The sequence below is a fragment of the Brassica oleracea genome, chromosome C8 (genome assembly GCF_000695525.1).
Source record: "Brassica oleracea var. oleracea cultivar TO1000 chromosome C8, BOL, whole genome shotgun sequence".
Classification (NCBI taxonomy): Eukaryota; Viridiplantae; Streptophyta; class Magnoliopsida; order Brassicales; family Brassicaceae; genus Brassica; species Brassica oleracea.
In genome coordinates, this window is record NC_027755.1 from 24,161,181 (window position 1) to 24,172,031 (window position 10,851).

Sequence of the window (10,851 nt, forward strand, 5' to 3'; positions counted from 1 at the left end):
GATCTGCAGCATGACGTAAAGAGTACCAACAAACGTAGATCCTATAGGGCGGCTCAGGTAATGCAGTCAGACATGAATCCTCTTACGGCAGGTAAAATTGTCGGCCGTAGAATCATAGTTGTAATAGTATAATTATTCGGCGTTTAAATAAAGAAGTCTATAGCATCTAGTAACTTAATGGGCCACACAAAGTCTAACACTTGGCCATTACAATTAGTTTTCGAAGCCATGGGAAATAAACTATTAACTAAAAGACACATGCGGACAAGGAGTGAGAATTTGAGACACATGTGAATAAGATGATTGAAGTATATAGAATCGCCGATAGGCACCACCACCGTCGCCGCACGAAATTCTGCCTGAGCTAAAATTCTGACCTCCCTATCTCTCTCTATGAAAATTTTAGAGCTAGAAGAGAGAGAGCTGTAACTATTCTCGTATTCACTTTTACTCAATTAGTTTGCACAAACCGGAAATTGTGCTTTTAGTTTCTTGCATAAAAAAGAGTCGATGAAATTGACCGCTTGTGTTATTGACGCGTTTCTGGCCAGAGGCAAAAGTAGAAAATGCCAATTCATCAATATATACTGCAAAAAATTTTTTTTTACTGCTTTCTACTTTTTTGGGGGGCCAAGAAAATCATGGTCTAGCCGATCAAATTCACTTTTGTAAACTACTTAACTTTCTGTTTAAAAATATTAATTCACAATCGTATGTAGATACAGTACATATATATATATATGTATGTATGTGATGAATTTTAGCGTTAACCAATGCTCATGTAACTCGACAACTTTAACATACTAAACCTAATAGTTTACTTGTAGTTAATACAATTTCAATCGTTTTGGTACTGATATAGATCTCAAGTTTTACTCTTCCATTTTCCTGTTCGGAAATAAGGATAATGTCTTAAGCTTTACCATTTGACTGTTGGAGATAAACTTGAAGATAGCTTAGAATCTAAGTCATCCTAATCCTAGTTATAGTATGTTTGTGTTTCCTAATGAGTTTAGGAAACTAGTCTCTATATAAGAAGATGGTGAGGTATGCCATGAACTTATGAGTTTAGAGATTATTGTGAGAGCTTGAGTTTTGAGATATTTTCTTAAGCTAATAAAGAGTGTGTTATAATCTTTGAGTTCATAATCTACTTGAGAGATCATCACATTAGGTCATTAGATCATTGATGTTCTTACCATAAGTTCCAAGAAATGTGCAAAAAGTGTCAAAACTTCCTAAGAAGTTTTAGCTAAAACAATGAATTATAGTTAAGAGATTGTGTCCTTTATGTACAATAATCATACCTGATATTGTCCACATCAAAGAAGTGAGGATTTCTACATGATCTGAAGATGTTATAAAGTGTTGATCGAGGGAAAAGGCAAATGATCGGGGGTGTACAAAAGAAAACGGCCTTAAGATAATTTGTCCATAGTAATATTGTTTTTTTTTCAGTAGTGTTTGCTATGTATTTGCAAAGTGCAAACCTGCTGCGGTAATACAAAGTTACTGGATCATTCACGCTTGAAATTATAGCTTCTGAAACTTCTGCATGTATCTTAAACAGTCTACAAACAAAACAAAAATTTGAACTTTCCTCAATAGAATTTGATAAGACACAGGTGGATCTGTTTTTAACTCACTTGGTTTAACATGATATCAAGCTCTTTGATGGGCTCATACAGTATTGACTAATCTTTGGAGGACATGTTGTGCATAAATCAACCAATAACGATCATAAAAACCGGATAATTGAAGATGTATACCCGCAAGAAAAGTTATCAGTTATGAGTTCATGGAAAAATTCAACAAAGTTGCAGCAATTACCACCCATTGGTAAAGCTCGTCATTGAGAAAGTTGATCTTCTCTGATTGTATAGGGGTGAGGAGATCAATTGTAGTCTTGGAGAGAATATATAGTCAGAACTTGTATCGGTTACCTTCGACTATGATGATGAGGATTTAATGCATAAGAAAGTGATAGGAGTGGGGTGAACCACATAAATGGTTGCTTTAATACGACAGAAGACAGAAAATTGTAGTCGTTATAGTAGCGATGAGGATTCAAATCGCCACGTCATCTATAGTAAGAAGGTGGTCCGGTGAGTCGGATAAAACCCTTAAAAGTAATGGTTCTAGAGAAATTCGGAAAGGTCTTATGGGTTAACCAAAAACTAAAATAATGGGCACAAAAAAAAAAGGAAATCAAAACACAATTTACAAAAGTTTTTATGTGGATGAGTACACGTGTCATGATTAGGAATAGGGTATAGGCAGCCAAAAAAAATTTAGGTGGGTCAATTTCATAACAAACATATATTACATGGATCAATTGTCTATTTTTTTGTTATATTTTTCAGATTTTTATTAAATACAAGTATTTTTTTTTTTTACAGATTTCACTTGGGTCAGTTGACCCATATCCCCAAGCCCTCCCATATCCCCAAGCCCTGGCTCCGCCACTGAATCAGACCTGTAGACTTGTTCACTGATGTTTTTATATATAAATAAAATGGTACATGTCATATGGTGGAATTGGAATAACTCGACGAAGGAGGGTATGAATGAAGCGGGTACTTTCAAAATACAGTGTGGTGAGTATGGAAATAACGGCATAGAAGAAGAAGAAGATACAGAGAGCACTCAAGACAATGAGACAGTTTCAGAGGATGAAGAAGGGGAACAACAAGAACAGGTGGTGCCCGCTGATACAGAGCATACTCAACCTGAGCTAAGAAGGTCAATGCGTGTAAGCAAAAGACCCGGTTACCTGGAGGATTATGTGTTACTAGCTGAAATAGAAGGCGAAAGACTACTTCTGTTATTGAATGAAGAACCAAGCGATTATAGTGAAGCTGTAGAACAGAAAGTGTGGAGAGAAGCGTGTGATGATGAGATAACTAGTATCGTAAAGAACAACACATGGGACTTGGTAGACTTGCCTCCAGGAGCAAAAGCAATAGGGTTAAAGTGGATTTTCAAAATTAAAAGGAACTCAGATGGAACCATCAACAAACATAAATCAAGATTGGTCGCAAAAGGCTACATTCAACGTCACGGTATAGATTATGAAGAAGTCTTCGCCCCTGTAGCTCGCATTGAAACCGTACGCCTCATTATTTCTTTGGCTGCCTCAAATGGATGGCAAGTACATCATCTTGATGTTAAAACTGCTTTTTTACATGGAGACTTGAGAGAGAACGTGTATGTGAGCCAACCAGAAGGATATGAAGTTAAAGGAAGTGAGAGTAAGGTGTATAAGTTGAAGAAGGCTTTATACGGTCTGAAACAAGCTCCTAGAGCATGGAATGAGAAGCTAAATAAAGCCCTTGGAGAGTTAAGGTTCGAGAAGTGTACTAAAGAGCCATCACTATACCGACTAAGGAAGGACGGGAGTCTATTGCTTGTCGCAGTCTATGTCGATGACCTGCTTATAACAGGATCTCAAGTGGAGATGATCAATGAGTTCAAGAGGGATATGTCATCAAAATTCGAGATGAGTGACCTTGGTCTTCTGACATATTATCTCGGTATTGAGGTACTGCAATATGATGGAGGAATCTCCTTGAGACAAGAAGGGTATGCGAAGAAGATATTGGAGGAGACTAACATGATCGAGTGTAATGCAACGCAATTTCCCATGGATGCTGGTCTGGTACTTTCGAAGTCACAAGAGGAGTCAAGCGTTGAAGAAAAAAACTATCGAAGGATTATAGGTTGTTTACGTTACTTGCTGCACACTCGACCTGACCTGTCTTATTGTGTTGGAGTGCTAAGCAGGTACATGCATTCGCCCAAGGAGTCACATTTGACGGCACTAAAGCAAGTTCTACGGTACGTGAAAGGGACTTACGCTTATGGCCTTGATTTCAAGAGAGCAGAGACTGCAACGCTGATAGGATACAGTGACAGTAGTCACAATGTGGATGTCGATGATGGAAGAAGCACAACAGGCCATATGTTCTATCTAAATGATTGCCTCATCACTTGGTGTTCACAAAAGCAAGAAACCGTTGCACTTTCATCATGTGAAGCAGAATTCATGGCGGCCACTGAAGCTGCGAAACAGGCAATTTGGTTGCAAGAATTGTTAGCTGAGATAACTGAGAAACCGTGTGAAAGAGTTGTGGTTCGAATCGACAACAAGTCAGCTATAGCTTTGACTAAAAATCCTGTTTTTCACGGACGAAGCAAGCACATCCATAAACGATATCACTTCGTGAAGGAATGCATAGACAACGATCAAATGGAGGTAGAACATGTTGCAGGGACACTTCAGAAAGCTGACATTTTGACAAAAGCCTTGGGACGTATCAAGTTTAAAGAGATGAGAGAGCTGATTGGAGTGAAAGATTTGAGAAGTTATGATTTCAAGTTTAAGGGGGTGATTGTTGGAGATAAACTTGAAGATAGCTTAGAATCTAAGTCATCCTAATCCTAGTTATAGTATGTTTGTGTTTCCTAATGAGTTTAGGAAACTAGTCTCTTTATAAGAAGATGGTGAGGTGTGCCATGAACTTATGTGTTTTAGAGATTATTGTGAGAGCTTGAGTTTTGAGATATTTTCTTAAGCTAATAAAGAGTGTGTTATAATCTTTGAGTTCATAATCTACTTGAGAGATCATCACGTTAGGTCATTATTGACTAGTTGTCCATGGTTTTTCTTATGTAACGAGATTCTTAATTAGCGATGATAAGCAGTGAGGTGCACAATCCACCGTGTATCAGTTACCCATTTAACCAAATGAAGAATGAGATTAACTTTACCTTCTACGAATATTTCAGAATCCTCGGTCCAAGAAAACTATGCAAAATTATATATATGGAAAACAATTATATGCAAATCGATATTGTTCAACTCCTTTTGATGCTGCGAATGGGTTTCATTTAGCTTCCTTACCAGCTATGTGCTGCTGTCTTTGTTTAAGTTTTTCATCTTTTATGTGTACTAACTTTTTGAAACAATGTCTCATTTGGGGAGATGGGAGAAGAGAGAAAGATGAATAAAAGTAAAAAAAATAAAAAATAAAAAAAAAAAAAAAATCGATATTGTTCATCTTGAAAGTCATGCGAGTTTATACACCCCAATATGCCGAACGTAACAAAATATAATGCAATAAACGTAGAAACATATTTAAATCCCATTTCACCTAAGATGTTAGGTTATATCCTAACTAAATACGCACCTTGTGATTTAAAAAAACTACATACAAAGATATTCATCAGTCTCCTTTAAGTAATTGATAAGAATGTCGATGATCCACATTGGATCTCCAATGTCATGACGGATCTTCTCGTACTCGACGGTCCACACCACACGGCTACCATCGGTCTCATCTTCCTTGGGAGTGACCGTGATGGTTGCTTTGAAAGTATTGTAGCTATCCGAGACTAGATTTCCACACATATTCAACGTCACTGTTCTTTTCTCCCAACCCACAGACTCAGTGATCTTCTCCTTCGCTACAGTTAAAGAAACAACATGTATTTCAAGATTTTGATCGATGATATGCAAGAATTTTGAATGAAATGTGGAAGAGTTAAAAAGATTTACATATTATGTCAAAAGTGCTATCTATGTCGTCGGTGAAAGATGTAAAGAACTTGTCCGCCGGTGACTTGATGTCAAAGTTTCCAGAAGAAACTCCATATAGTGCTTCCATTCTCTTTCTCTCTCTCTCGATACTTTTACAAGTATATTTTCTATAAGGTAAAAAGTATACTTCTTTCGATGATGGTGTTTATATATAGAGATGAAATTTGCGTTAACGTTTTTTACTTAACCCCACACATTTCCCTTTTGTCATCATATATAATAAGTATAGACATAAACCGATGTGTATATCATGAAATAATGAGTAGGCAGTAAACGGTGTAGTCATATTTTTCTGCCTGTAACTCACGTTTCACAAAAATATGCATGCATCAGTTTATTGGACAATATCGAATCTTTCTATATATAGCCAAATGCTCCAGAATTTACAATTTTACTTCACCCACATTCACACCCAGACCCGGTTAATTCACGTGGCGCATGGGACAATAAATAAATTCTGCAGACCAAAAAGATATTAGATTCCTAAGGTGTAAATTAACTCTACATAAGCGTATTTTAATTTAAGTCGTAACTGATTATACTTTTGCTGTAAAAGACTATATATGTGTATGTGATGAAGTTAAAATAGTTATGACTAAGGAATATCGTGAAATCGTGGAAGCACCGTAACCTACTTGTTAAGGTTTAAAGGCTTTTACACCCAGGTCTGGGGTTCGAATCCCAGACTATGCAATTTATTGCAGATTACAGGAAATCCAGGTTTCAAGTCCCGGAGAGAGCGATTTATTAAACAATTATGCAGACTACGGAAGAAAGGCTTACAAGGGATCTTCAACATGGTGCAAGTAAATCTGGCCAGGCGTGGATCTTCATAGGACGGCTCAGGTGATATAGTTAGGCGTAGGTCTTCATAAAGCATGTAGTATTATCGGTTGTCGAATCGTCTATGTAATCTTTCTCATATAATAATTGTAACATCATAATAAATCATCGTTAAAAAAAAGAATATCATGAAATAACTGGTTATTAAGAAATGCTCTAGTCATATATGTTTCAAAAAATCATGTTTATTAATAAGAAAACACAGTTTTGCTTGACACGCAAGAAATCTAATAACCTTATTCACATACATATTTTTCATAAATTGTTATTTTTTAATTTTTTGGTTAAAAGTTTTTTAAGGAAAAAAAATTGTAGCAAATTGTGTGTGGACCGTGGAACCACTGGGCCTGAAAATATATGACTGGCCGGCGTAGATGAATTGAGCGGTGGCTCTTGTTGGAAAGCCTTTCTTTTAATCAGAAGACACGTGTTTCTTTGCGGGTGCAGCACCATGATTTGACATGTTTCACAGGAGAAATTAAACCCACTACAAGACAGAGTCACGTGCTTGTGACGACAGGTGCCCGTGTTGATCACTATCACTTTCCACAACGGTTGGCCGGCGAATTCTCTCCTAGTCCTCGCAGTATCGATCTGGATCTCACGGAAAGTGCAGAGGCACACTCCTTGACCGACCGCAGAGAAGAGGGAAAGAAAATCAACAAAATATTTAAGAGCGAACGTCATTGTAATTTGTTTTTTTAAGGAGTAATGCTATAGCCACTTAATTTAAACAAATTGAAGATTTTTTTTCTTCTTTTTTTAAAAATGCGCTTAATTTTCATACTGGATCGATAAGGCAGAATATATTTTCCTCTCAACTTAAACAGAATAAAGTGATTATAAACGATACATTTAAAATTCTTTTAACAAATGAATATTATGAAATAAAAATATTAAGGGATATATGCACACACTGATCAACATATAATTCAGCGAAAGCAATGGGTAAAATAGACTTTCTTTTTCAGAAAAAAAAACATATAATTCAGCAACTCCGATATGGCATGCCGCATATCTAATTATTTCATGTTATAGCGGGTAACTCGGATTATATTGAATAAAATTTTAATACAAACACCCTTAGTTGTGTGAAGCAATTAATAATAATAGAGGAAGGCAAATCTCTCCTTAACAGAGAAAATTTGTAGGATTGATCTCTCCTTGACTGAGTAAGTTTTTCTGATACGAATCAGAACTTTTAAAGGTGAACTTTGATATATTCGAACAGATTTGTGTATTAATTTACTAAGCCAAACAAAATTTTCTGATAAGTATTGTTTTTTTCAAGACGAATCCATCAGAGCAGATTTATTGGTTAGATTTACTTAAAGGTTCTCATAAGATAAATAATATTGTTATTTAGTACATTTTTAGTAAATAATTAAAATTATCTTTTTTCATAATAAAATAAATAATAAGAAGCTGCCATTTGTAAAGTAAGTATGTAAAAGTGTTCAAATTAGTTCTCTGCACCGAAACGGTATCACCCTTTCACTTCCCATTTCCCTTTTTTTAATTTGTTTTCTGTCAGATACCCACCTCATCTTATCAATGGAGCTGCTCTTAGTTTTGGTGGAAAATATGGTGTATAGATGACTAGTTATACATTGCTAAAGGGCTGTAGGTATATATATAATAGGGTCCCATATATAACATAGGTTGCGACTTTTGAGTCGTTAAAGTGATTATTCTCCATTCTCCAACAGAGATGTTTCATCTAGCTCTTTACTATAAGTGGATTTATACATGAACTATTGATGACGACATTTAACTGCCTCACTTCATGGCACCAAAATTTTGGTTTTCTGTAAGATGGACTAGTTTCGGTTCCTCACGTTGAGAATTATATATGTACAAAGTCTTCAAACTTAATTGATTAGATCTTCTTAATGTAGCAACTAGTTGGAACCATACCATACGTAACTGATTGCATTTTGTTACTAAAATGATTATGTAAACACATCCGAATTTGATCATATAATGAAAGTGATCATTGTGACTAATGAAATAAAATATCAGTAACTGCTCACGTACTACTTACTAATTGTAATTTAAATAATGATAGCGACTATATATCCAACGCCTTGAACACCATTCCATACATCACAAAATAAAATTTTAATTAAGCTTCCTTACTAAATAGCTATTACTTAATTTTTAAATGATAAATTAATTTTCAAATCTTCGACCAAAAAAAGAAGAAGTTAATTTTCAAATCTAAATTACGGATAATAGCTACCAAAATAACAATGTCTCTTCGGTTTAAAATGTACGTGTAGTTTAATGACTTACATCATTAGTTTGGTTCTACTCAAGATGGATTAGTTGCAGGTTCTTACGTTGAAAAATATGTATAAAGTTTTCAGACTTATTAATGTAACAACGAACTGGAACCCTATTTAACTGATTTTATTTTGTTACTTAAAATGATTATGTAAATACATGCGAAGTTGATGATATTAACGTGATTGTGACTAATGGAAAATGTCATTAACTGTTCACGTCATTCAATTTTACGAAAATATTTAACACAATTCCATACATCACAAAAACTTTAATTAATAAGTGAGTGGTGGCATACATCTAATTAAGAAATGCGGATATTAATGATTTATTTTGTTTCGTTTGCCTTTTATTAAAAAGTAGTCATTTTGATATATTATGATCATCGGTCCAACAATAATATGCAAATCGATATATTATTCATATAGCATAACGAGGTCCATACATCCCCAAATACCAACCGTTATAAGAAATTCATACATATACTTCAATGAACATAGACATATAAATAGATGGGATCATATTCCTATATGTAGATGAACCTTTCGAGTGGTTTTTTCCGAAGCTTGATCTCGTGAGCGAATCTAGCCGGTCCTATATCTAGATGAAGCTCTTGAATTAGAGCATATTTATTTGGAAGCTTGTACCGGATATCCTCATAGATAGAAACAGCTGTGTCGAGGAATAAGTCTGGATCTTGGATGTTATCAGAAATATTCTCGGCATCGATGGTCCATTTCACGTGGCTACCGTTGTTATTAAAGTAGCTTGAACACACACGATTTATAAACAACTTGCTCTCTTTATTGAATGCTTTAGAAAATATGCTCAAAACTAAAACACTCCTCTATCGTTATATCAATACCACAACTCGGTATGTATATATATATTAGAGTAGATTTCCTTTTCCTAATAGTTATAGATAACTCCTAATGCTACTAGATATATATGAAAGCTTGTCTTATCCTTATCCAACTTGATAAAGGATATCTTGAGCTTCAAGCTATCAAAGCTTACCCAACATTCTCCTTCTTGAGCTTTGAATCCTTCTTAGACAAGTCTTGAACTCCTATCAAGTCTCTCATCTCAACGAACATGATTCTTGCCAAAGCTTTCGTGAGGATGTCGGCCTTTTGTAATGTTCCTGGTACATGCTCGACGTCGACGAGCTCTCTTTCAATGCATTCTCGAATGAAATGGTACCGTTTATGTATGTGCTTGCTCTTGCCGTGAAAAACAGGGTTCTTAGTAAGCTCTATAGCCGACTTGCTATCAATCTTGATGAGAACTCTTTTTACTTTCCAACCCGTGATCTCGCTTAGAAGGTCTTGAAGCCATATGGCCTGGCGTGCTGCTTCAGTTGCGGCCATAAACTCTGCCTCGCATGATGAGAGTGCAACTGTGTTCTGTTTCTGTGAGCACCAGGTGATCGGTGAAGTTCCAAAGTAAAACATGTGACCCGTGGTGCTTCTTCCATCGTCTTGGTCTATGTTGTGACTGTTATCACTATAGCCAGTCAGCTTCTTTGTCCCTTCTCGTTTGTATTTTAGCCCATATGCAGAAGTTCCTTGTAGATATCTCATAATTTGCTTCATGATGTCGCCATGTGACTTTCGAGGCCTTTGCATGTAACGACTAGCCACACTGACTGAGAACGCAAGGTCCGGTCGTGTGTGAAGTAAATATCGTAAACATCCCACGTTTCTTCTGTATTTCGTTGCGTCTATCTCTTCTTCTTCTTCAGCTTTTGAAACCTTAAGACCAAACTCCATTGGTATCTTGGTCGCATTACATGTTTCTAAGCCGACTTCTTGTAGAACTTTTCTTGCGTATGCTTCTTGCTTAAGTTCTATTCCATCATTATCTTGATGAACTTCTATCCCAAGGTAATAAGTGAGCTTCCCTAGGTCTTACATCTCAAACTTTGATGACATCCCTTTCTTGAACTCGTTTATAGTATTGATGTTGTTGCCTGTTATGAAAAGATCATCTACGTATATCGCAACGATAAGGATCGCATCCTTTTCTTCTTTGCGGTACACGGCATTCTCCTTTGAGCATCGACTGAACTTCATCCCCTTTAACACTTGATCCAGCTTAGTATTCCAAGCTCGTGGAGCTTG

At 36.0% G+C, this 10,851-nt stretch overlaps 1 protein-coding gene across 1 annotated transcript; it reads right to left on the bottom strand.

Moving 5' to 3' along the window:
- Positions 1 to 5,112: 5,112 nt before the first annotated feature.
- On the bottom strand, positions 5,113 to 5,686 carry LOC106311311 (uncharacterized protein At1g24000-like). Its single transcript, XM_013748509.1, has 2 exons — positions 5,558 to 5,686; positions 5,113 to 5,466 (listed from the first exon to the last, which is right to left on the bottom strand). Exons 1-2 carry the CDS (start codon positions 5,664 to 5,666, stop codon positions 5,207 to 5,209), a joined length of 369 nt encoding a protein of 122 aa, XP_013603963.1. The 5' UTR covers positions 5,667 to 5,686; the 3' UTR covers positions 5,113 to 5,206.
- Between the last annotated feature and the right edge of the window lie 5,165 nt (positions 5,687 to 10,851).

What these genes read in the sequence shown, in the direction of transcription:
- LOC106311311 (XM_013748509.1), bottom strand. Translation starts at nt 5,666, where the DNA reads ATGGAAGCACTATATGGAGTTTCTTCTGGAAACTTTGACATCAAGTCA. An exon ending in TAGCACTTTTGACATAATAT is followed by an intron (nt 5,467 to 5,557) that starts GTAAATCTTTTT and finishes CTTTAACTGTAG; the next exon opens with CGAAGGAGAAGATCACTGAG.